Raw genomic sequence first — 27,570 nt, forward strand, 5'->3', positions numbered from 1 at the left:
GGACCTAGTTAGCAAAATTCACAAAGGGGGAAATTTTACAAAACAAATGACAAGGGAAGGAAAAGAAAAGAAAAGAAAAGAGGGAGGTGGCATTTGTCCATTAAGGAGATTGAAAGACTCGTTTGCCAGATGTGGCAAGTAAAAAATAGCTATACGAAGACACTTCTTGGGGCACCTGGGTGGCTCAGTGGGTTAAGCCTCTGCCTTCGGCTCAGGTCATGATCTTAGGGTCCTGGGATCGAGCCCCGCATCGGGCTCTCTGCTTAGTGGGGAGCCTGCTCCCCCCCCCCCCCCCCGCCTCTCTGCCTACTTCTTATCCCTGTCTGTCAAATAAATAAATCTTTAAAAAAAAAAAGACTTCTTGAGACAATTAGAGAGTCTGAACTTGGTAGTAGATCATATTACAGAATGATTGTTAATTTTGTTAGGTGTGATGATATTTATTGACTATATTTTTAAAAAGTAAGTTAGAAGAATTTGCGTATGAAATGATGTAATGTGTGGGGTTTACTTTGAAACTGTTTGGAGGGGCGAGTGGATTGGGTAAAGGGAAGAAACAGATTGGCTGTGTGGGTTTAGTTGTTGAAACTAGGTGACGTGTATGCGGGAGTTTATCATACCCCTTCTCTGCTTTGTATGAATTTGAAAATTCTCATAGTAAGGAGTTTCTAGAAGTCTTTTGTATTTGTTTTTCTGTGAATTTCTGTCTGCACCTCACTTCTCCATTTTTCTCTTGGATTTTTGTCTTTTTTATTCTTCCTTAGAAAATAATCTTTAAATACTAGGAAAGTTAGCCTTTTTTCATGTTTTACAGATTTCATATGTCTTTCAGGTTTGTTTATGCTATTTTTAACCTGTGGAGTATTTTTATTTTGTCAAATATATAAATTTTCTTTATGGCTTGACTGTTTTATTTTGTTGTCTCAGAAAATCTTCTTGTCTCTGGGAGTCTTTAAAGTTTTTCTTTCATGTTTTCATGAAGACTTTTTAAATGACTGGACTACACTTCTGAGATGCTTGTACTATTTGGTCATCCTAATTTCCTTTCTGAGTATTTAGAGCTATTCTCCCCTTAAGCCCTGCTGCAAGAATATATAAGGAAAAATGTTGTGCAGTTGCTATCCAGTGTAGATTTAAATGTGAACATCCAGTAAATTAACTCTAAACAAAGCTTGGTTGTTAATTTTGCCCCCAGACCAGAGAACTAATGGGAAATCTATCATTTACAAAATTCCCAAACATGCTAAATGCTGTATAAACATAAACACTATATAGTTCAACAGTTCCAATTTTAGAACAGTTTCAGTGTTGGCTTAACATATGGAAGCATTCCTTTTAGTTCCTTTCTTAGGGCCTATGGGTCACCTACCTTTGAAGTCAGCATCTTCACACTTGCTCCCCTCTTAGATGCTGTGCTTTATTATGGGCAGAGCAGGACGTTCCCAGCATCTGCTCTCTGTAGGATGAACGAATATTACTGTAAAGTCTTCTTCATGATTGGTTCCTGGAGACCTTTTAGGACTCCCAGGGATGGATCTTCTAACCAGCACATCTAAAGTCAGAAAGAGAGGTACACAGCGAGACCTCACCAGATCCTTTACTTTTCCGGGTAAGTGTTGACAGCAAGGCTTCCTGAACTTGTGTTTGAAATTGGACCGTCCTGTGTATTCTCACTTGAAAATTAATTCTGCAGTTCGTGCTCCTCTTTTAGAACTTCTAGAAATCATTTAAAGGAAATAAAAGTTGAGGAAGTACACTTGATATACTGTATTTTAAACATTTGCTATACCAAAAAATGCTATAGTGTAATGTAAATCAGTTTCACAATACAAGTAGAAAACATTCTGACTAGGAAGAAATTTTTCTTCTCTGAAAATACCCACTTTCTTTCTCAGAATTAGAAGCGTGAGTCTTCACCTAGTTCTTTCCAGCGTAGGTGTGAAAACCTGACTAGTGTGACAATTGCTTCCAAAGATGGTGTCACAGTTTGAGTTTAGCTTAATGTTTTTCAGGAATAAGTCTATGAATTTATAGGATCATTATCTCTGGAGGTTCACTTCTGTATGCTCATGGATTGTTGTGCTGTAGTTGACTCTTGTTTTGTTAATGTCCTTACAGATACCATACAGCGGTGAATCCTTTTGCAACTTAAGTTGATATGCCTTGTTTTCAGAGTGAGACCTGGGGACTGATTGACTGAGTGTCCCTAATAGGAACTCAACAATGAGCTTTTCTTTGTCACAGGTTTTTATGTTAAGTGGTGTTGGTAATAAGTATAATTTTATTCCATGGATATCCTTCCAATTCAGTCTCAGCCATAGGATTTGTGGAAATAAAAAAAGTAAGTATATGAAGACCATATGATTGGGAAGGGGCTATATAAACTCAAGATGCTGTATTTTAGTTTTTAGATGATTTCTTCATGGTAATCAAATGTATTAATCAACTTCTGATTAGCTGGCTCATTTGTAAGAGAATTGTCTTTAAATAGATTGCTTTGAAATTGTTCCTGAAGTAATTTAGCAAAAGAGGTGATGAAGTTCTTTGTTGACTGATTATCTGTTTGCTTTTATTCTTTGACTTACTGTAGTTTGGTGGGAAGCCATTTATACCAAAACATGTAATTACTTTTTAATCCCAACTAAGTTTGAAGTGTAAATGAGTGATCTTTGATTTGGGATGTGATGGGAGGGGAAAAGGGTGGTCTTTTGGGGAGCTCCTCTTGAGCCCTTCATTCACTAATTTGTATTTTTTTTCCAACGTCTGAAATGACTAGAGGGAGCCTTTATTGACATCCTCTAATTCGGTAGAGTTGTGTGTAACAGAGCTAGTATGTTGAAAATGAGTGACTGAATGAAGAAAGGAACATGTGCTGGCGTATCTAGATCGGTGGTCCAGTCTGTGCTTCACCTCTTCTGGGTGGCATTTCAACTCACGGACTCACAAGGGCTCTCGAGGAAGAGGGCCTTTCTGGTTTCAGAGTTCTGCTGGTAATTACCATGCGCAGCCAGGACTGAGAGCTACTCCCTCAGACCGTGATACTTACGTAGTTTGAGTTGATAATTTTACTCTGAACTTGCTGGCACTAGTTGAAAAAATGAGAAAACAGGTTTCAGAGCTCTTACTGTCTTAAAAACTTGGACCCTACTGGAAGAGGTACTTTCTCCCTGCCCTGAAACCAACAGAGTTTGGTTCTGTAGATGTCTATGACTGCTCACTGTCTCTAATAAATAGTTTTATCACAGGATTCAGAAACATTCTTTACCCGGAGGGCTTTTTATTGATCCTTGTTTGAAGCTGATATAAAAATCCTAACTGTATGAAGGTGTTTCTGCATGAAACTAAGTGCAGCTTCTTGAAGCCAAAGGTTGCATTTTATCCATGTGCATTTCTAGCTCCACACATCAGTTTTGGAGGTGTTTTGTAAATGCCTTTGGAATAAAGGAGTTCAGATATTTGATATTCTGGTGAACTACTTTGTTGTAAAGATCGAGCATAGAAAATCTAGAGTAAGAGATGATTAGCATGTTTCCTAGACCATCTGTCACTAATATCAATTGTTTCTACTTGGCACTGAAGACTTGTTTGGGGGTTGGGGGGTGATTGCTGGTGTAAAGTTTAAAAAAATCCAAAAAATGTCCTAGGTTATTCTGGACCCCTCTGTTTGGTGGTTAAAAGTCAGTGCAGTGTTTAAAAAATTGACATCCTTATTATCCAGGAAGGATTAATGCAGTCATTGGTTTTTCCAGTAGCAAACCATTGTAATAAGTGGTAGATGTTTCTGCTTTGCCCCCTCCCTATCGGTTTGTTGGATTCACCAGAGTGAGCCTTTGGAAAACGTAAGCCAGAGCATGCCACTTCTCTGTGCAAAACCTTCCCTGGATTTTGCATCTCCCTGAGAGCTAAAGTGGGTGTCGTTACAGTGAGTGACCTGTGTGTTGTGTGTGACCGCCAACACTGTGCCCTTGTATATCTGTGACATCAGCTAATGCTCCCCCCTGGTGGATTCTTCTGCAGCTGCCCCCACCTCCCTGCTACTTTGGCTTCCAGAACAAGCTAGTCATACTCTTGCCTCAGGGCCTTTGCACTTGCTGCTCCCTCTGTGTGGGGTGCTCTTCCTCTAGATCACTGCATGGCCAGCTTCCCTCACTGTGTTGCAGGTCTTTGCCCAAGTGTCATTTTCTCCTAAGGGTTTACCAGATCATCTTTTAAATTTCACTCCTCTCTCTCATCCCCTCTCCTTACTTTATTTTTTTTCCTTAGCACTTATTACCATTGGACACTGAGCATGTTTTAATTTTTAACAAGTTATCTTAAATTTTAAAAAGCTTAATGAGGGCTGAATTTTTAAAAAAAGATTTTATTTATTTATTTGACAGAGAGACATCACAAGTAGGTAGAGAGGCAGACAGAGAGAGAGGGGGAAGCAGGCTCCCTGCCGAGCAGAGAGCCTGATGCAGGGCTCGATCCCAGGACCCCGAGATCATGACCTGAGCTGAAGACAGAGGCTTACCCCTCTGAGCCACCCAGGCACCCCGAGGGCAGGAATTTTTATCTGTTTTGTTCACTGCTTTATCCTTGTGTTCTAAAACAGTTCCTGGCACATAGAGTATGCTCAACATAAATATTTGTCAACCAGATGAATTAATGAAGCAGGCACTATGCATTAGAATAATACAGAATTGCATGGAACTCAGTATTATTTTTATTTGAAATTAGGAGGTGTAGCATGGTAAAAATTTTTGTATTTCCTGTCAGAAAGTTACAAACCATTGACTCTAATAGCACTAGTAAGTTACTTAATGTTAAAGGTAAGGGGAAACTAGGGCTTTGTCCTAGGCTCTACTTTATAGGAACCCATTCCTACCTTGAGGTGACATTAGTGACAAAGGCACTAAGATTTTGAATTTATATCGGGCTTACATAGTTTAGCCTATGGATAGAGTGGATTCTGAGAATGGAATAACATACATTAGCAAAAACTATCAAACATGAAAACTTCGGTGAGAAATAGGTCAATGAGAGAATTCTTGACTTGTGTTCAGAATGTGATTTTTATTTTGATTGAAGTATTGTGAATTAAAGTGCAAGCATAATACATGTCCCCAGATCTTGAAGAAGTACGTTTCCCCTTTTGCTCAAGTCGGAGTCCTGAAGTGGACTGCAGGGCTGTGTTGGAAGCGTTGCTCCCGGGATACCGGGCTATCCCTCCTCCCACCTCCTCCCCTGTTCCCGCGTAAGCCACACCAGAACCCTTCTGTGTTCGTGTGGCCTGCTCTTACCTTAAGATCTTGGCCCTGCCTGTCCCTCTGCCCACTGTATCCTCCCAGTCATAGCTCCTGTGAGTCTGCTCGGATCTCCCTGCCTTCCGAGCGAGGCTCCCGTGCCCCTGCCTCCTGCCCTCCCGTCCTCTACCCTCCTGATCTCTCTTACTCCCCGTCCCTTTTCCCTCTAAAGCACAGCACCTACATTTTATAAAATACTATATAGTTTACCCATCATGTCTGTCTGTCTTCCTTTCCCTTTCTTTCTGTCTGTCTGTCCTTCTGCTAGAATATGTGTCAAAAGAACAGGACCTCTGGGGCGCCTGGGTGGTTCAGTGGGTTTAAAGCCTTTGCCTTCAGCTCAGGTCATGGGTGAGCTCTTGTGTTGGGCTCTCTGCTCAGCGGGGAGCCTGCTGCCTTCTCTCTCTCTGCCTGATTGTGATCTCTCTCTGTGTCCAAAAAAAAAAAGAGCAGGACCTTTGTTTTGTTCCTTGAGGTCAAGTAAACATCGAGAACAGTGCTTGGCACATGGCATATATTCAATAAATAATCGTTAAGTGAGTGAATGAATTAATGCAATTCATAGGACAAATTCATATGATTCCCAGTTAGCCTTTATTTACTATTGTGGTAGCTAGTAGATTTCGCTATAGGCATACCATGGAAATACTGTAGGTTCGGTGCTAGACCACCACAGTCAAGTGAGTATTGTGGTAAAGCAAGTCAAATGAGTATCTTGGTTTCTTAGTGCAAATATGAATGCTACATTTACACTGTTCTGTAGTGTTTTAAGTGTGCAATAGCATTATGGATAAAAAAAACAATTACATACTTTAATTAAAAAATCTTATTGCTAAAAAATACTATCATCTGAACTTTCAGTGAGTTGTAATCACTGATCACAGATAATAAGTAAAATAATAATGAAAAAGTTTGAAATACTGTGAAAATTCCAGGATTACACAGGAGACATGAAGTGAGGAAATGCTGTTGGAAAAATGGTGCAAATAGACTTGCTCTGCCGATGGTTGCCACAAACCTTCAGTTTGTAAAGAAACACAGTATCCCTGAAATGTAATAAAGCAAAGTGCAGTAAAGGGCGATAGGCCTATAATTAGCATCTGTAAGGACAACCTTTGAAATCACACCACTTGTAATGCTTTCCAATTCTGAGTGTGCACGTGCAGAGGAAGGGTGATTTCATAGTCTCCAAGAATATATTGGGGTTGGACTATGTCTGTTTTACCTTTTGTGTCTATAAACTCTTCATTCTTTTTTTTAATTGTGGGAGGAAAATAACAACATAGAATCACAAAATTTACCGTCCTATTTTTTAGTGTACAGTTCAGTAGTGTTAGGTATGTTCACACTCTTGTGTAACCAGTCTCCCGAACTCTATCTTGCAGATTGGAAACTGTACCCATTAAACTATAGCTCCCTTCTTTCCCCTCCCTCAGCCCTGGCAACCATTCTATTTTCTGTTTCTTTACATTTGATTTCTGTAAGATACCTCATATTAGTGGAATCCTACAATATTTGTCTTTTGGGGACGGGCTTATTTCACTTAGCATAATGCCTTCAAGATTTCACCCTTACTGTAGCAGGTGTCAGAATGTCCTTCCTTTTTAAGGCGGAATAATACCACAATGCATGTATACACCACATCTTGTTTATTCACCTGCCCACAGACACTTGGGTTGCTTCCACCTTGTAGATCTTGTCAGTAGTGCTGCTGTGAGCAGGGGTGTGCAACTCTCTTTGAGACTATGAAGTGTTTTCTTGAGATCTGTTAGCTTATAGGAAAGGCCTATCAACCAGTTCTGTTTTTGTATTTCAAAGCCTTAATTTTATTTCTAAGATCTTCAGTTTATTGGGCGCCTGGGTGGCTCAGTGGGTTAAGCCACTGCCTTCGGCTCAGGTCATGATCTCAGGGTCCTGGGATCGAGTCCCGCATCAGGCTCTCTGCTCAGCAGGGAGCCTGCTTCCCTCTCTCTCTCTGCCTGCCTCTCTGCCTACTTGTGATTTCTCTCTGTCAAATAAATAAATAAAATCTTAAAAAAAAAAGATCTTCAGTTTATTGAATAACATGTTTTTTCTTTTATGTAATTTACATTCACATTGTAAAATGTGTACTTTGGTGTAAGGTAGGGAAGTGTAGGTGGTCCGCTTTTATAACACGATTCCTCCTGGAAAACTATGTCAAAAAGCAGGACAAACTCCCTGAAAAAACAGGCTGTTACTCATTGTTGTGGTTCCCAAACTACCTAGACTGTGAGTGGCCTAAACCATAGAACGAGCCCCAGGATAGTATTGTGTTGTGAAGCAAAGGAAGAGATGGTTTCCGGAAGGAAAGGATGAATAACAGTGTCACACCTCCTGAGCAGGCACATGGGAGGGTGTCCTGTCATTTGCACTCAGTGCCCTTAGCAAGAAGTAGGAGCAGATCCTGAGGACACAGTCGGCAGGGATGGAAGTTTTGCCCCAGGGAGGAGAACAGAGATGGGGTAGTAGGGCCGCATGATCACTGAGACATTTGCGTGAGAGGAAGAGGAAAGTTAGGGTGATAATGGGGAGAGACTAGTTAATAGTGTAAATCCTGAGAAGGTTGGAGGCCATGGGATACAAGACCGAGGTGAAGGGCCTGATGTTTGGCAGAGGAACAGAGCTTCCCTGAGTTGCGATGGGGGGACGGAAGATACAGAGGAATGCCCGGGTAGGCCTGATGTGGGGGCAGGTGGTAGGCAGGTTTTGGTCTTAGAAAGATGAAAGAATTCCCACTCAAAGCTTCAGTTTTCTCTCGGAACTGGGAGATGAGGTCGTCTGTTGAAATTCACGAGTTCAGAAAGGGAGAGATGGTTATGAGGAACATAAGCAGTGTTGGCATAGTCATTGTAGGGAGTGGGAAGAGATGTCTGCTGCCAGGCTTGTGAGAGGGGGGCAGTGTCCATTGCCGTTGAGGGAGGTACAGTAGGCATAAAGTTAGACATCAGATACTTGAGAAGAAAAACCCTTTTTGCTGTTTAATTTGACACATTTATTGAATTTTACCTACTGCATGTGTTGGAAGATAGTTCTTGTACCTAGGGAACTTAGAAACTTGCAGAACATTTATTACAAAAAAGAAGAGGTGACAACAGTCCTGAAACTTCAGAGATCAGATCTGATTGAAGAAGAGAGAGCTCTTTGGGTTTGGAAAAGACTTGAGTCAGTGTCAATGGGGGAGGGTGAGGAAGAGCTTTCCGCTGCTGAGTGGAGAGAAGAGTCCTTAGGTACCGCGTTAATGGACGGAATAGTGAATAGTCCAGTTTGTGCAGAATTACCCCTGAGTCAGTGTGTCTCTGTGCCGTTTAGAAACATATCAGAGAAACTTATCATTTAGAGAAGGTTCCGTAAAAGTGTGTGACACCCTCCCCCTGCCAACGCTCCAGGGGAGCTTCTGTGCATATCTGTTGTAAGGGGACGAATGACTAGTTGTCCATGTATGGCAGGCTCTGTTGCTGCACCGTCAGTTCGCAGTTTGGATCGGATGAATTTGTCGAGCTCATCAGGTGTAAGCGGTACTTTTCCATCCATTCGAGCTTTTTTTCTGTCTTGAAAATTCCAGATTGGAATCCAGGACTTGAAAAATGTCAGTTGTCTAAATACAGTACTATATTGTGATAAATATAGCTATTGAAATTAAAAAAAAAATCTCTTCACAAAACTTTATTTTAATATTCACAGCAGAACTTTTTTGGGAATGTTATCTGAGAAACAGGACCATTTTATTATCAGAGCTGACTATTAATTAGGGTATTGTTTCAGATATAAAAGTTGATCTTCCACTGAAAATTCTATTTGAATATGTATAGTTCCAAGCTTGCTTTGTGTATTTAATAACTTTAGTACCATAATTACTCTGTTTACAATTAAATTTTGGTGAATATGCTAATACAGAATGCGGCAGTGATTTCAGCAAAGGGCAGGGCTGATTTGCATCTTGATGTGCTTTTCACTTGCATCTGCATTTCATTTACTATCACTGGGAAGAGAAACGGTCAGATTATGTAATGGATTTTGTGACAGTGAAGTTTTCCTTTTCTTTGAAACCTCCTGTAAGCTACCAGGGTAGTGGATTTGCTCTGTTCTGAGTGGGCAGAAGTGATGCCGAAGGGTTGAGTCTGGTTGAGGTTTGTGCCCTTCAGCGAGTTGTTTAATAGAAACCTAATGTAGGTGCGGGCTGCATCATTAGAAGGAACCTGTAACGTATTGAGGTGATTGTAGAATTCACATTCGTGTTGTAAGTTCTTCAGGAAAGTCACTGAGGAGCTGAGGCAAATGCTTATGGTTGTAAAACTTAATAGTTTTTGAGCAGGGGCGTCTGGTTTTAATACCTAAAACTCTCTTCTTTTCAGAAATCACCTTAAAAGGAACAAGGAGATTGAGAAACACAGCTCTCATATTCTCTGAAACTAAGAGACTTCTGTGACCCTGAAGCAGGAAATCAGAGGGGTGGCCAAACGCTGTGCCAGTCAAATGCGGGTGTGGCAGGATGTGGAAAGGGGGTGCCCTTGGGGCTGATGAGACCCAGATCTTGGACCAAGCGGGCGGTAGAGGGGTGTTCTTCAGAGTGAGTGGAATACAACCGGTTGAGGCACAACCAGTAAGCCTTTGTTTAGAAGAACAGGAAATGGGTGTTGGCAGAACAACTTTATATGAAAAAAAGAGAAAGAAAAAAACAATAACTGTGTATGTGCTTTTTTTGTCCTTAGTTTACTTTGGCCGTGTGGTATTTTTAAGTGCCTCGAACCCTGTGGATCTCCCTAATGTGCATGTGTGACCGAGGAAAAGAAAAGAAACTGGATAACCATTTGGAAAATCCAGGATTCCTACCTCTGATCATCTTATACAGTATAAGTGTAAACAAATCAAAATTTTACCAGCAAAATATGAAATAAAGTGCAAAATAACGAAACCGTAATAAACCATACAATAACTAAAAGAAGACATAATATTTGCAAAGAATAATTTGGGTGGGGACTTTCCAAGGATGACAAAGTCCAAAAGCTAAAAATAAACAATATCAAGGGCGCCTGGGTGGCTCAGTGGATTAAGCCGCTGCCTTCGGCTCGGGTCATGATCTCAGGGTCCTGGGATCGAGTCCCGCATCGGGCTCTCTGCTCAGCAGGGAGCCTGCTTCCTCCTCTCTCTCTCTCTCTCTCTGCCTGCCTCTCTGCCTACTTGTGATTTCTCTCTGTCAAATAAATAAATAAAATCTTTAAAAAAAAAAAAAAAACAATATCAAAAGACAAACAGGGAAGACTATTTGCAATATCAAGAGCCAATTTCTTCACTAGAGAATATATAAGAAGTGCCTATAAATAAAGAAGCAAAAGGCAACTGGTAGTTCTTAGAAAATGAGGTACAGATTTTACTTAGGACTGTGTGGGTGTGTGTGTCTGTCTGATTGGACAAGCTCATAAAATATGAAAAGGTTCTCAGTTTTGGTCCCTTGATGATTGTTAATTATAGGAAAGGCAGTTTTTTAATGCTTAAAACTGTAAAATATTTCACAATACAGAAGACCTTATTAAGCAGATACAGACTTAATGAATTATAAGGTACTGTTAGAGCCACCACCCATGTCATGAAATAGAACCACTGGCCTGTCCTCATCACAACTTCTTTTACTTCCTGAAAGTAACTTGTCTTTTACAGCAATCACTTCCTTTTTTTTATTGGTTTACCACGCAAATGTGCATCCCGAAACACCGTGGTACACATTTGCCTGATTTTGTTCTGTTTGGGCTGTGTTCTTTCCAGTCTTTCCGCATCGGGCCCTCTTCTCCCCCATCTCTTCTTTTTTTCCCTTTATCTGTTGAAGAAATGGGATTCTGTGTACTCCAGCGGTTCTCACCCTTGGGGCTTCGCTGACTGCATTCCTGTGCCATAGTTTATCATGTTCTACTGTTCTTTTCATATCCTGTGAATCAGGACCAGGCTTGATCAGATTCAGAGTCTATTAATTTTTTATTTTTCTTTTTTGGCAAGATTACTTCATAGGTAATGGCATGGTCTTTTATCAGGAGACGTATGATGTCTGGACATCTCTCATATTTTGATGTTAGTAACTATCAGTGCTCAGTGTCTAGGTCCACTAATTCATTAGGAGGGGGAAATGTGTTAACCTAAAACCATCCTTATTCATTTATTAGCTGAAATTTTTCCATAAGGAGATTTTTCTCTTCGTCTAATATTTGGTTACCCAGTGGTACAATTCATGTAAGAAAGAGGGTAAGTGCTTGACTCTTTTCCTTCCTTTTTTCTTTTCTTTTTTTTTTTTTTAAAGCAGCTTTCAAAATTGAGTGGTTTCCTATTATTCTCTAGTGGTGACCACTTAGGTTTTCTGGCTATTATAAACTCTTGGATTTACGTCCATTTTATGTGTTTTAATCCATAGTGGTTATTATTTTTATTGACTCAAATTGGCCCATCTTTGGTCACTGGAAACACCTAAGTTGGCTTCTTAGACATATCTGACATCACTCTAGTAGTTTTTGATAGCTTCCTTGACACCTAGAAATGACAAGATGTTCCAAGTCTGTCTTGTACGTTTCTGGTTTCACATCTGGAATCAGTCCTCTCTTCAAGGAGTCTGGTTTCTTTTACAAGAAACTGTAGTTTTAAGAATACACTTTGTTACTAGAGGTACTCATTACTACTAGGTTGGTTGGTTGTTTCTAAGCTTTTTTTGTGGTTCGGGCTAGGAAATGAAAGTGGTGTGTGTGTGCACGTGTGCGTGGCGTGCATGTGCATGTGTGCTTTTTTAAAAGATAAAATAACTTCTGAATTAAAAATATTTCCGAATAAAACATTTTTAGCTTTAACTCTTCTTTCATTTCTTTCCCCTTTCTTTTGTATTTGAATCTCGATTTCTAAGGATACGAGGGGGTGCCTGAATTAAAATATCACGGAATTATTCACTTGTATTATTGCACAGATATGTGTACAGTACCCTTAGTTTACAAAACCAAGTATCACTTACAGTGTGATTATTGGAGAGCTGGGTTTTTTGGGCATATGTTCTCCCATTTTTTACAGTCGTACTGTATCTACTTCATCAGAGCATCTACCCATGATGTGTTCTGTCCTCTTAGAGTCCTTGTTGAGTCTGATTCTACAAACCAGTGTCTGCTTACTGCCCACTACCAGTTCTCATGGTGACGTTTCTTTAGGCATTTTGGATATCTAAGGCTTGTTCTCTGATGTATTCTTAATTCCCTTTTTCTATGTTGAGAATGCTCTGGTCTTTATACTTGAAATTTGACTGCGTATAAAATCTTCCGGTTCTTGTTTTCTTTGTCTTAACTATGTTACTTCCCCTTTCTTTTCTGGCATAAGTGTTGCTGTCAGAGTGATGACAGTCAGATTTATTTTCCTTATAAAAGATCTGGTTTTGGCCTGGATGCTCAAAGAATACTTCTTTTCCCTGGAGTTCTGTAATTTTACAAGGTGGTATCAGAGCATGGGTTGTCCTGGGCTGATTTCTCTGTGTATGGTGTGAGATTTGAGCTTTCATTTTGTAGTTTTACTTTTTTATTTTGTTTTTTAAGTTTAGGAAAGTCTTCTTAGATTAAAGCATTTTTAGTATTTTGTTCTCTTGCTTTGATTTTCTTTGTTATGTGTTCACTGGCTTTTCTTTTTCTGCTTTCTGAATCTATGATTTTCTCTTGAAATGTTTATCTTTTTCCACCCTTTTTGATTTTTAGAGTTTTTTCCTTTTCACTTTCTATTTCTGTTAAGTCACTGTTTCAGTTGCCTTCAGTCTGATGTTCTTTCTAGTTTAGTTTTCCTCTCTTAAATGATTGTGACTAGTTATTTCCTTTTACCGTTTAGTCTCTGAGTTTTTCTAATTCTGATCTGTTAATCTTTCTATATAAAAAATTTAAGCTTGTATTGAATTATTGGTTCAGAGCTCTCAACTTTTTGGCAAGCCTGTTTCATGTATTTTTCTGCAGGAACTTTTAAAAAAATTTAGTTTGCACGGGACTAGGTTTTGTTCCTTTTCTGTTGCTGAGTTCTTCAAGCAGTTATTTTTCTTTTATGTGCAATTCGTTCTAGATGGTATAGTTCAAGTTGACTTTATGCCATTTTCTAGAGCCTCCTCTTCTGTTTTGTTTTGGTGTAGTGTTCCAAAACATGGAGGCTAACTTGACATATCTACCTTTGTATTTGAACCTTCTTTTTCCTTTCTTTGTGTTATCTTTGTGATTTTCATTTTGGATTCTGATCCCAGCCCTTTCTCACCCACCCGGGGAGGTTTTGACCTGAGAGCTTTTCCACTGGTTGGTCCTGCGAGCAATAGAGGGCAGCCTGCTCCAGCCCCTCCAGCCTGCTCCAGCCCCTCCACACAAGCTCAGCTGGAGAACTCACGGCTGGATGTGCACGGCCCTTCCTGGCTTTGGCTACTGTTCCTACGTTCTCTCTGTGCTTCCGAGAAGTGACTTGGGGTCACTTGGAGATTCTCAAATTCACCAGAGACACCACCCTTGCTTCTGCTGCTTCCCTCACCGCTGCCGGTAGCACATAGGTCATCTTGCTCTCTGCGACCTCTTCACCCACTCCCATTTTGCAGTTTTGTAGGGAATAGTGTCGCCTAGTTTTGTTGTGGTTGCTGTCCATTGGGTTTGAATCCTGCTCTCCAGTCGTCCTGTTTGGCTTTATGGGGGAAATCTAGGGAGATTAGACGTGGGAAAAGCCAGCCCTACCATCTTCAGTGGCAGCGAGATTTTGGACGCAGTGGTGTGTTCAGGGATTCGGCAGACTCACAGTGAGGGCCGACTCTGTGGGGCTGCTTTCAGGAAGAAGGAACAGGTTTTCCAGACTGCATTAATTGTAACAAGTAGGCTGTAGCAATAAAACTCAGAGTAAAAGGTAACCACTTAATTTGGAGGAAAAACACACTTTTTCTTGACTATAGTTTATATTGAGTGGAAGGTGAGCTAGCATATTTCTTGAAATATGGTCACTTTGGGAAAGAAATTCCGGTAAAACCCAAAAGATAGTATGGTCACTCTCTTGAGTTACAGAAAGAGGGAAAAGTTTTTTTTCTTTTCTTTTTTTAAACGCATTTTAAATTGTCTTGGCTTCTATAAGGAAATCATCAAATAGGAGATTACTCTGATGATTTGCTACAGTGGGGTAAATTCAGAAGGCATCCGTTTTATATTTAGAAGTGCTATGCCTTGGTTTGTTCTTTTCTTCTTCTTCTTCTTCTTTTTCTGGTCTTCGTCATTTCTTGCACTCAGTCTACAACCATAGCTATAAAACTCACCTTGTCTGGTGTATTGAGTCTGGTCTGTTGTGGTTTACACTGAAACTCCATTCAGGAAGATTTTACAGTGATTAAAAATACACATTAAGAGAACTGTTTGATAGGAAGAAATAATAGCCATACTCATTTATTTTGGAGATTTGTTATTTATTATTTATTATTGTTAGAGAAGATTTCAACAATGAAAGAGGATTGGCATTCTATAGGAAAAATTAAATTTAAAAATCCCCAATAAGTTAATAAAGAGCATTTGCATGTATGGAGTTTATGTATGTGGTGTGATAGCGGGTGGATATTTGCTAACAAAAATCCGCATCTGGTATTGTGTGTATGTACTTAGGGTATCCAGGCTCCAAAGCAAACCACCTTACATATTGTAAGTTGTCTGGTCTTAACAAACCTGTCTTTCACCTGAAGAGCCATTTCACGTGTTGCAGGCTATAGCCTCTGAGAAAGTATTTGTTTCAAATTATTTATTTGAGAGAGAAAGAGAGAGTGAGAGACAGCGCGAGAGGGGGAAGGGGCAGAGGCACAGAGAGAAGCAGGCTCCCTCCTGAGCAGAGAGCCTATCCCCAGGACCCTGGGATTATGACCTGTGCCAAAGGCAGGTGCATAATCGTCTGAGCCACCCAGGTGTCCTCGAGAGTGTATTTGTTTTAAATCTTTTTCATTTAGTAGTTGTAGAGCTGAGAGTTTGAGCCCCCCTCGCCCACCCCCCAGTGTTTTCTCTCAGTGAGGTAAGCTACGGCTCAGGGCAGTTAAAGCCCAGAGAGAAGTGACTTGGTTACGGTCACCAGACTAACTGGTGTCATAGCTGCCCTGGAATCTGGGGCTTTTGATTCTAGCCTGGGGCAGTTTTCACTACAAAGCACTGCTTTCTCTCAATGTTACGTTCAGCTTGGCTGTGAGTGAGAAAGGTGAACCCAGATTCACCGCCAAAAGCGTAGGGGTGAGAAGGGAAGCCTGGAGCGCCGGGTGTCGCCAGCTTTGCCTTTTCTGTGAAGCCAAATGACCAGACAGCCACCATTCCCTTGTCGCTGTCCTCTCCTCCGCTGTGGTGACTTGTAACGGTGGCCCGTGGCGTTGAGCCTGTGGAGTCAGGTTAGTCCTCAGAGCAGATTACTGTTGCTTTGCCACCTTCTAGGCACAGAGCCTCGGACAGCTTGCTAAGCTCTGCCGAGTCTTCATTTCCTCATCTGTGAGGTGGGATGATGATGTGATCTTCACGGAGGTGTGAGGTGGCTCGGGGGCTGTGTATAGAGTAGCTGCTCTTGTGTCGTCCGGCCTCTTCCACATTTGAACAGTGCCTTCGCGGCACAGAGCTTTCCTTAGTGTTTTCAAGCACTTCGAGGATTGTAATTCTGAGTGTCGCTTTCTTTCGTTTTATAGTGAAAATGCCTCGTGTAAAAGCCGCTCAAGCTGGAAGACAGGGCCCTGGAAAGAGACGACTTGCGGAAAACTTTGCCCCTGGGGAGGTGATCACTGACATGGCGAAGAAGGAGTGGAAGCTGGGCGCTCCCGTTGGCCAGGGCGGCTTCGGTTGTATATATCTTGGTAAGCGTAACCAATTCTCGAAGTAGTTTCTCAGTTGGGAGAGGTTCCTAATGATCTACATTCAACTTAATATTGTATGATTTGGCAAAAATGTATCAATGACACAGGAGTGGCCAAAAAGTTAGTTGATTGAGTCACAGTAGAAAAAGAAGGTGATGTATCTGCAGTATTGTGCTTTAGATTTTAAAGATATTGTGTAAACCTGTCCTGGTGCCGCTCATTTTCAGGCTCATTTGGATCCTCACCGCGGCAGAGACTCTTCTCTGCTGGGTCTTGTCCCTTTGCATCCCGTTGTCCACGCTGTGGCTTGAGTGACCTAGCCTAGTTGAATTTCCGGAATGGCTCCTCCCCCGCCCCCCGGCCCTGGGGATCAAGTGGCAGACACAGGAGAATGGCATAGAGACCCCCCCTCTCGTTGGTCCCTCACATTCCCTCAGGGTCTGCGCTTTGGCTGTTCTGCTGCCCTTTGCCTCTTGATCTCCATACGTGATGCTTCTCTGGTCTCATTTTTCCCAAGCTCAGGCCAGGGCAGGGACTGTCAGTTTATAGGCCCTTCGTGTCAGCCCTTTCACAGTCCTTTCCACGCTGTGCTGAAGTGACTTTTCCGTCTCAGCAGTAGGACATCTCTTCTTACTGTGTTCCTTGTGCTGACGTATTTTATAACATGACGTTTGAATGAATTATCAAGCTTCCTTTTACCCCTTTCCTCATTTGAACTGTGGAGTGTTATTGGGATACTCTCCTTATTTTGTACTCTAAATGCTTATTTAAAAAGTTCTAATCTTGCTGTGTTACTAATCAGCCTCTGAACGATGTGTCTTGGAGCTCACACCTTTCCATTTGCCCATGGTAGTTGTTTTTGCGACTTGGTCTTCCTTCTTCTCTCTGAACTACTGTAGCTGCCATTTCTTCAAAACCCTTCTGTTCGCAGTTGGTTGGTGGTTTCTTGTTTTCCTTTGCCGTTCTCCGTCTCTCCACATCTAATGGAGAATGCCTTAGGGCTCGGGCCTAGCCTGTCTTCTTTTCTCTGGTACACTCACGCCCTAGGGGCTCTTCCAGAGTCATGGCTTTAAATGACTAGTGTTTCCATGTCAGTGACTCTCAAACTTATTTCTCCAACTTGGGCCGTTCTTCTGAACTCAAGACTTGTATATCAACTGCCTCTTTTGCACGTGAACTTGGATGTTTACCAAGCATTTCAGACGTAAGGCTCGCCAAAGCACCAGCTCTTCCTGCAGCTTCCTCCATCTTAGTAAGTAGCAACTTCCTCTTTCCAGGTGCTTAGGCTGTAAACCTGGAGCCCTCCTTACCCCCTTTCTACCTTTTGCCCTCCTATCCAGTTTATCAACAAATTCTGTTGGCTCTTCTTTGAACATATGTCCACAGTGTGACCACTTCCCACCACCTTGACTGCTCCCATGTCTCGTCAGGGCCTGGCTGACCTCCTTGCTTCTGCCCTTGCCCTCTGCACTCCGTTCTCCACTAAGAAGCCTGAGGAATTCTTAAATCAAAGTCTCGTCTTGCCAGTTCTCTTCTTAGAACCTTCCTGTGGCTCTCCAGCTCAGTCATAGTGACAGGCTTATGTCACCTGTCATGCTGGTGCTTGGTCCCTGCTGCTTTTCTGATCTGTCTCTTGTTACTTTCCACCTCACTCACTTTTCTCCAGCTGCTTTGGCCTCCTTGCTTTCCTCAGACTTGCAGAGGCTTCCATGTCAGGGTGTTTGTGCTGGTTTGCCTGGAATGTTCTTCCCAGGTATTTATGTGGCTTATTCCCTCATTGTCACCTCACTGTCACAGGGTGTCAGCTCCAGGGACACCCTGTTACATTTCTCTTCGGAGCTTGCAGCACATCTTCCGGCCTCGTTTTCCTGCTGTAGCACTTACTACACCATCAAGCATTCTTTATATTTTAATTGTGGTCTGTGTCCTACCACTGAAATGTTAGCTTCATAAGAGTAGTAATTATATCTCCTTGCTCGTTACTAAGTCAGTTTCCTAGAAACTGGCATATCATAAGTACTTGGTAAAAATACGTGTTTTATGAATGTGGGCAGTCTTACGTTACTGACTGGGAATACTGATTCCAGAGCACCTGTGCTTTATTTGTGTGAAATAAAATGACAGCCATGTGACAGTTATGGTGGGCACTTCAGAGTTCTAGTGCCAACATCCTGAACTATTGATACATCCTGAACTATTGAATTTCCTCTCCCAAATTAGTGCTTCTGGAACTTTAGCTCCCTTTTACCTCCCCCCTGCCCCGCCCTTCTTAGAAAAGTTCCCTGGTTTGTGAAATTTAAGAAATGTCATCAGTTACCATCCTCTTTGGACTTCACAACCTACATTAGCATATCAAAAGCCATGAGTACGTTTAAATTAAGGAAATCTTTAACTCAGAGTTTTCCATACTTAATTGATGATCGGATTGAAGATACCAGCAATTATAAAAATGCATTCCAATTTCAGACATGTTAAATCATGAAAAAAAAAAAAGTCTTCAAATTGATGAAATATACTGTAATGATATGCTGAGACACATACTTGGGAACTGAAATTTATTCTATCAAGGAGTTGTAGATATACAAACCTAAAGATTAACAAAGGGTTAGTAACAGACTAATCAAAGTAATGCTACTTCTTGTTCTGATATTACGTATGTCACTTTTTCAAACAGCTGATATGAATTCTTCAAAATCGGTGGGCAGCGATGCACCTTGTGTTGTAAAAGTGGTAAGAAAATATTTTAGCTGACTTTCTTTTTTGTTGAATGGGTGTAGTGTTTATTTTATAAGGATAAAGGATATTTTATATCCTTTTTGATAACTAGAATTAATTAAACATACGGTACTACATTTTTAACAGTGTTTAATAAGACACAGAAGTATCTTAATAGTTTTAAATAATTTGAATTCAAAAAGTTCATTTCCTCTCTTTTAAATTAGAGTGACCCTAGTATTTGGGGAAAAAAAAATGAACGTAAGTATGGAGGTGTACCAATGTAGAATAAAAATATTCAGCTCATTCTTACCATTTCAACTGTATTTACAATAGGTGAGATACTTTCTTACTTACATCCCACAAGACCCTACTACTTTAATGAAACTTTACTGTATTTTATCTAGCATTTGCTTCTGAACTTCCACTCGGTCAATCTTTTTTCATTTTATTCCCAGTTTTCTTCCCTTTTACATCCATTTTAGTGAATTATATATTTAATTGTGATCACTTTGAACCTTCTTTTTGCTCAACTAATGTTGAAATTGGTTTGTAATGAGTAAGGTTAACAGCATCCCATCTGATGTGAGCATACTTACACACTTACACAGCTTAGACACTGGTGCGCTAAAAGGCATTTTAACTACTGTTTTTTGTTAAGAATATATTATGCATCTTTCTGCTTACAAACTTCCATTTCTAACTCTTCTCTCAAAGTTCTTGTGTGAAGAACATGTTTTTGTTAAATAATAGGAGAGAGAACAGGGTCTGTTATTGGGGCAAATTACTATCGTAAGTTCCCCATTTGCCCTTTTTTTCTAAGAACTACATAAGTCAGAATTATCCTGAAGTTTTGTGTGTTGGTTTGTTTTATTTCACATTCTTTTAAATGAGGAATATATTTGATCCCTTGTGAATTAACTCTTTTGGATCTGAATTGTTTTAGTGATTGTTTTTAATACTTTTTTTATTAAGCCATACATTTTACAAGGAAAACCATAATAGATATTAAATAATTTGAATACTTTTGACAGGTGCATATACCTGTACAGCTTCCACCTGTATCAAAATGTACAGCATTTCTGTCAACCCAGAAAGATTTCTTATATCCTTTTTTGGTCAGACCCCTATTTCAGGGACACTTTGAGGGTTTTGTTTTGTTTTTTTTTCTGTGCTGTGGATTAGTTATTCTTGTCTAGAAGATCACATCATATAAATAGTATTATACAGGGTATACTCTTTTGTTTCTGACTTCTCATGCTCTGCAGAATGTTTAATAGGCTCATTGGTATGGTTGGTATATCAGTCACTCATTCAGTCTTACTTGTCAGAATATTATATAGACATAGTTTTTTTTTCTCCATTTCCTGTTGATTGTCAGTTTTTGGCTATTATAAATAAAGCTTTTATGAAAGTTTTTGTACAGGGTTTTTATTTTTCTTGGATAAATACCTGGAAGAAGAATTGCTGGTTTATAGGGAAGGTGTATATTTAAATCTATAAGAAAGTACCAGACAGATTTCCCAAGTGGTTGTGCCATTTTGTACCTCCGCCACTGACGGAGGAGAGATCTGGTTGCTCAGATTCTCTGGAGTGTGTGGTTGTCCGCTGGGTTGGAATGTTTAGCCGCCATGATGTTGTGTGTGTAGTAAGGTCTCAGAGTTTTACCTGATGGCTCACTTTGATTAGTTTTTCCAAGTAATTGTGCATATTGGCCATTCATGTATTTTCCTTTGTGAAGTGCCTCCTCAGTTTTTGTTTGCTTGAAAGACCTAGGTAGTTTTACTTGTTATAATTGAGTAGTAAGAAAGTTGTTCTGGATGTGGGTCCTATTCCAGATGTGTGCATTGTGAATATTTTCTCCCCGTTTGTTGTTTGCGTGTTTGTTGGTTGAATGCTTTTTGTGCACCTTTTGAGGTTGATCATAGGATTTCTCTCCTTCATTCCATTAATGTGGCAGTAATATCGACTGGTAATTTGAGTGTAAGACTTGTATTCTTAATATACACACCACTGAGTTCTGATGTCTGATACTTTATACGTAACGCTGGCATTGAATTGCCAGTATTTTGTTAAGGAATTTTCCATTTTTCGATCGTGAGGGATATTGGTCTTTGTTTTATCTAATATTTCTAAATTTTAAAAATGTCCAATCTCATTGTTTGGTTTTGGCATCAGGGTTATTGGCGCCTGGTCTCCTTTTTGCCCTGTAGAACCCTGAATCACCTCCTTTTGACTCCTTGTGCCTCTGTGAGGAAAGCAGAGGCTGGTCTGGGGCTCACTGTGTTGGTTCCCCCTGCCTTTTTAAGATGTTATTTATTTATTTAAAGAGCAAGAGAGAGTGTGTGTGCAAGCGGGAGGCAGGGCCAGAGGGAGAGAGTCTCAAGCAGACTCTTTGCTGAGCGCAGAGCCTGACTCCGGGCCCAGTGTCGGGACCCTGAGATTGCGACCTGAGCTGAAACCAAGAGTCGGCTGCTCAACTGTCTGGGCCACCCACATGCGCTGATTGGTTTCCCAATTTTTATTTTATTTTTTATTTTTATTTATTTAATTTTAAAAAATATTTTATTTATTTATTTGTCAGAGAAAGAGAGAGGGAAAGCGAGCACAGGCAGACAGAGAGGCAGGCTCCCTGCAGAGCAAGGAGCCCGATGTGGGACTCGATCCCAGGACGCTGGGATCATGACCTGAGTCGAAGGCAGCTGCTTAACCAACTGAGCCACCCAGGCGTCCCTGTTTCCCAATTTTTAGAGGTCACAGTCTCTACTGCCTGTTCTGTCTAATGTCTGAAAGGAATGATTCCATCTGTTTTGTCCAATTTTTACATTTGTTTACAGCAGGGGGCTAATTGGCTCCCAGTTACTCTGTCAGGCCCTGATGGGTGTGTCCTGGCATTTTGCTTTTCTTTAAGCCCTTTCATTTTGGATTTTTCTTTCTCTTTATGGACTAATATTTCTTTTGAAATATTTACTTGCTGCTCTATCAGAGGAAGGAAAATTCTTACTATTAAATTGGATTGTTTATATGGAAATGCAGAATGTTATCTGCATTTGCCTTTGATATGACAGATTAAAATTAAAATCTAGGGGCAAGACCACGTTCTTCTTAGGATTTTTAAGAAGTTTCCATTGTGAGAAGAGAGCAAGTCCACTTAGATATCAATGACTTCTCATAATCTCGAGGTTCAAAACATGTGGCTGGCTGTGACCACCTTCAGCTGGCTAACCTGCGCTGCCCTCCCCAGGGCCGCACCTTATGGGTAGGACTGGTGGGGCACGGTCTTTGTTCTGGAGAGCCTGAGGTTCTCCCAGCCATGGTTTGGTTTAGAATGATGATGCTCTTCTTTATTATGGGTCATTCTAAATTTCTTAGTTGTTATTTAATGTAACGTCACTTGTACTACCTGTCTTACAGAGTTATGAAAAAAATGGGTAGGGACAAGTATTTTCTAACTGCTTAATAAGGTAGTAAATTACTCTCTATTTCTAATTTTAAAGGCTTTTGTTATCAAACCTAGTTTAGCGCTCTGCATCTCTCCTGTCTCCTAATTTAGTTCTGTTTCCATTGGCTGGTATTACTCCTCCTCTTTGTAACGAGGACAATGATAAATATTCAGTCAATTTCTCTTTTGCATTTAATATCTCAGTAACATTTTCAGTGCGGTAGTTTGTCTGTGATCCTGGAAGAATGCCATAAACAAATCAGTGTTACTGACGCTTCCTTTTCTCTCTCAGGGAGAGCCAGTAGCTGCTAGTGCTGAGTCCTTTCCGGACCCTCATCCCCTCTGAACGCCTTGAAACTCCAGTAGCGTTCATTCTGTTCACGTTTATTTTTGCCATTTCAGATGTTGATATCCTTCCCAGACCCACAGTTGCTTTTAATCTTGTGTTTTTTTCCTTAGCTGGATTTCAAGTTGTTTTGTTTTGTGAACTTATTTTATTGTTCTTGTTGTAAACTTGTTTTCTTTATGACGTTTATAAATGCCTGCTTAATTCTGAAAGCTTTGTAACTGTAATTTCCCAGCACCTTTTGATTTCATGGGGCCACCCACTTTCATCTGTGGTCTGTGTCTTTTCAAGTAGCATCATTTGCCTTCACTTGTGACGTGCTGTGACTTAGCTCTGTCCACAACTACTCTGTAAGTCTTTGCTCTCAGAGCTTTATAATATTAAAGGTGGAAATGGTTTGTCAAACACAAACCTGTAAAATGAGTGTCAGTTCTTTCCAGGATGAAAATCAACTGCTTATGAACATTTGTCATTTGAAACATTAGGGTCTATTAAAAATCATGTTTACAAAGAACGGGTACTACTCTTTGGGGACATTTCATAAGTGAGTACTGGGAAAAAAAAGCAAAATACAAAACTATATGTAGTATGGAGGTAATTTTATAAAATAGCCATATATGTGAAGAAAATATGTCAAAATATTTCCAAATTTTCTAGCATAAGCACATATATTATCTTTGGAGGAAAATCACCTTAGCAAATGTTATTTTAAAAATAATGGAAGACTGGGGCACCTGGGTGGCTCATTTGGTTAAGTGTTTGCCTTCAGCTCAGGTCATGATCTCGGGGTCCTGGGAAGGAGCCCAGATAAGCCTTCCTGCTCAACTGGGAGTCTGCTTCTCCCTCTCCTTTGGTGCATGCGTGTTCTCTCTCTCTCTCTCTCTCTCTCTCCCAGATAAATAAATAAATAAATCTTAAAAAAATAGTTGAAGGCACGTTGATTTTTAATGTGAAATTAGACTTAATAATGCAGTGGCATATCAAATCAAACAGTGGTTCTCTACTGAGAAGTAGAGTGTATACCGCAGTGGTAGTGCGCTATAATCAGAATCTCTGAATGCAGAGCCTGGTTATTGGTATTTTTAGTAAAGCTCCCCAGGGGATTCTTTTGTGCCTCAAGGTTGAGAACCGCTGGTAGAGTGTGGTGCACAGAGCACCTTAATTATTTTCCGTGGAATCATGCGTGCTCCTGTGTACCTTTGGGGATCCTTTCTTTTCAGTGGAGATGGCAGGTAGCCTGTGCTTCTGTTAGGGCTTCCCCTTCAGGTGGAAGATTTGTCAGAAGACGTGGTGCTGCTAATACGGGTCCCTGCTCTGTGAAAGAACCTCGGATGGTTAACCTGCAGATTCCTACATTTGGTCTGGAAATGAAGTGATGACAGACATATTCAAGATAGATGTTTAGGTACATACTAAGTATTTTCTTTCTCCTACCAAATGACCACTCTGGTTTTGCTTAGGGCCTTAGTCTGTGTTGACTTAGGGAGCAGCCTCAGAGCCATGGTGCTAAGGTCACCAGAGATGGTAAACTTGTATACTTTGCCTTTAGATAACTGAGACACCCTGTCTGTATTTTCTCTCAGGAAAGATGATGTGCCCCGAGAAATGGGAAATTGGTAATAAGTTGGATAATGCAAGAAGAAAAAAATACTCTTGTGTTTTCTTGTTAACAGCCTTGATAACAAATTAGTTTTCAGTTATACTCTCCTTTTGCAGTCATGTCAGTGAGCTCAGAGCAGAACTGAGGGGGAGGGCGGACTTTTGGGTCTTGTACCCCAACAGTTCTTTATATTGTGGTCACTTTGAATGGACATAAAGTCTTTATTTCAAAGTTCCCTGGCAAGAAGTTTGCAGACTGATGTTTAATTTCTTTCACTGACTTTATGAGAAGTGACCTGAATTTTCAATTCATATATCATAATTTTTTGGTAGGAAGGGGAAACTTTATACAGCTTCATTTTTAAATGGCAGCCAGTTGCTTTTAGAGGGTGCCATTGAAATATATCACATTTTAATTTTTTTCTGTTGTCATCTTCATTTTGACACTTAGAAGTCTTAAAGAAACGTTTAGTGATATTCTAGTTAAAATGTCAGTCCCAATTTCTTTTCTAAATCTTGGCTATTATAGAGTTGGCAAAGTATTTTAGATTTGAAATATGTTAATAAAATTTTAGTTATGAGTTAAGGTATTTTTCTTCCACAGAAATAGCGAGCTTTGGCCAGAGTGCAATGCCAAGGAAGTAGCTCCTTTATTTTGTTATAATGGAACCTTATTGGATTAGAAAAAAGTATGAAATGAGCTCAAAGAGCCTTCATTGTAGTGGGGCTTTCATTATAATAGTCTGATTTATATAGGTTGATTCTTATTATTATAAGTTTAATAAATTATTGCCCAAAGGGAAGCTTGGAAATTAAAGTTGATATGACATAGGTTGAAAGGGAATGAATCAGAATTTTATACTGATGGTAATAAGCCAGGATTTGTCTTAGGAAAACCTCTTTCAAACCTGAATTATATGAATAAGCTATTCTAAAAGTTAGCCTTTGGAGAGTAACTTCACCAAAACGTCTTCTCTTGAATTTCCACTACTTTCTTCATTTCTTTCACTGAGATTGCTGCTCCTGCTGAAGGCCTGCTTTGGGTCCTGAGCAGGAGCAGGTGTCTGTCCAGAGAGCATCGATGCCAAGGAATGAGCCACAGGTTATGGTGAAGCTTGAGGTACTGAGTCCAAAGATGAGGGACTTGCATTCATAGCTTATGTGTTGGTTAGTTTCTATTTCTTAAGAGGTGGTGAGATGCCAAGCCCTGTGTACCATTCTGTTTCAAGGCTGGGCTGACAAGTATACTCACCTGGAACAAGGCACGTTTATTTTCAGGTTCTGGTCCATGTGTTGGTTATGCATGTTGCCTGTTTGCTGTTGACTGCTTTTTCTTAGCTAGTTGCTGCCCGGTTCCTTGCAGATTGGCTGACCCGTCTTCCTATATGCACTTTAACTGGGGATTCCTGAAGCTAGTGGGCCTCATGGTCATTTCTTCTAACGTTCTGCTGACCTTGCAACTCCAGCTACACGGCTCTTCTGTCCAAGATAACTTTCTTCCTATATTTCCTAAAGGAAAAGCAGTCCTATAATTAGTTTAGAAATGTTAGCTTCCTCGTTCAAAGGTTTCACTGCTTTTCAGAATTTTCCTTGGGTTCTTGATAAACAAGATAATACCAACAGAAATGATCAACGTGACATACAAACCACTTTTTTTTTTTTTTAAAGATTTTATTTATTTATTTGACAGACCGAGATCATAGGTAGGCAGAGAGGCAGGCAGAGAGAGGGGGAAGGGAAACAGGCTCCCTGCTGAGCAGAGAGCCGGATGCAATGTGGGGCTTGATCCCAGGACCTTGGGATCATGATCTGAGCCGAAGGCAGAGGTTTTAACCCACTGAGCTACCCAGGTGCCCACAAACCATTTTTGATTCAGATACAATTTACTATTTAAGAAGTCCACAAAATTGTAATATCTTTTTTATCTTTCCATGTCTATTTAACAAGGCGCAAAACTCCCAGCAGGCTGATATTTCTTGTTTGTCCATGCCTTTTTGTGCTATATATATAATTCTTTACAAATCATTTTAACTGTTAGTAGCCTTTAAAATGTAAAATGAATGTAGTCCGGTAAAGTTGGTGGGAAACAGTTATTACCGAGCCCTGGTTTCCTCTTGTCTTTGAATTCTCACGTGGGAAGGTAATCGTGGGGCTCCTTAGTTTGAAGAAGGCAGGAATCAGCGTCAGCAAGAAAGAGATGCCACTAAGTGCACGGTGCTTGCTTGGGGCTCTGGAGTTCCAGAAGATTCCCTTTGTGACCAGGTTGGTGTCTGCCAGTCCTGATCAACTAGATACAACTGTACTGAGAAACAGGGAATAGCGTTGGATTTTGCCACCAATTGGCTAAGTCAGGTATTGGAATTTTATTGGATCTCAGAAACATCTGGTAGCCCCTTGGTTCACATGGTTGCCAATCATTGCTTTAACAAAGATGAAAATGAGTTTAAAGATTTTTCTTAAACTTCTGCAAAGACGGAGCTGTTTATCTGATTTTGAACATGTTATCACTTACAGAAATGGACTTTGAGAAAAATATAAGATTCACGGACTCTTCTGAGAATATCTAAAATGTTTTGAAAGAGTGTGTGCCATAAATATAGTTACAAACTTAAGTATCACAATTACATTGGAAAGAAACATTGACGTTAGTGTTCTTTGAAGTTTCATTGAAAATGACTCCATAATGTTAATGACTGCTAGCGCCAATAACCTCTTATGTTTTAAGGAGCCCAGTGACAACGGACCTCTCTTTACTGAACTGAAGTTCTACCAGCGAGCTGCCAAACCAGAGCAAAGTAAGGAACACAGCACACATATGTCTACCTTGTTCAAGTGACTGCTACTTGTTGTGTGAAGTCAAGACAAGAGCACTGGATCTGATATTATGATGCTTTGTTATATTTATTTTTCACTTTTTAAGTAAATTTCATTTTAATGAGATTTGTATGAAAGAATTTTGATCTCTTATTGGGTTTGATATGATAAGATTTCATGTATGTTGATATAGAATAAAGTTAGTTATAGGATATAGGATTTAGGAAATATCATAAAAAATTGAGAAATAATCCTAATTCATGCACGGGACTCCCAGTCTTTTTAAGAATTTTTTCTAAACTTTGGAGAACCTAACCTGGGTGGAGGGGAGATGCTGTAATCCATGACTTAGAACAGCCCACAGGGAGGAGGGCAGGACCTCTTCAAGCTCCTACCACCTCTTGAGCATCATTTCCCGGTTACTGACCTTTAGAAATGAGGTAAACAGCTTCTAGGTTAGGTAAAAAGTAAGTCTTTCTGGAGAAGTGAGTAGCCATTTACATCATTAGAGCTTGTATCGACA

General features: G+C 40.3%; 1 protein-coding gene across 3 annotated transcripts in view; it reads left to right on the forward strand.

Annotated features, from left to right (window-relative positions):
• VRK1 (VRK serine/threonine kinase 1) overlaps nt 1-27,570 on the forward strand; it is a 74,940-nt gene that overhangs the window by 19,539 nt on the left and 27,831 nt on the right. For 2 of the 3 annotated variants that reach the window (XM_059183065.1, XM_059183067.1), the window contains exons 1-4: nt 12,632-12,755; nt 15,967-16,131; nt 18,806-18,861; nt 26,959-27,028. In XM_059183065.1, the coding sequence (XP_059039048.1) occupies nt 15,972-16,131; nt 18,806-18,861; nt 26,959-27,028 (286 nt within the window). In that variant the 5' untranslated portion in view covers nt 12,632-12,755; nt 15,967-15,971. Of the gene's footprint in view, nt 1-12,631; nt 12,756-15,966; nt 16,132-18,805; nt 18,862-26,958; nt 27,029-27,570 lie in introns of those variants that run through there. The other variant, XM_059183066.1, reaches the window with a different exon arrangement.

Source organism: Mustela lutreola, chromosome 7 (assembly GCF_030435805.1).
Source record: "Mustela lutreola isolate mMusLut2 chromosome 7, mMusLut2.pri, whole genome shotgun sequence".
Lineage (NCBI taxonomy): Eukaryota > Metazoa > Chordata > Mammalia > Carnivora > Mustelidae > Mustela > Mustela lutreola.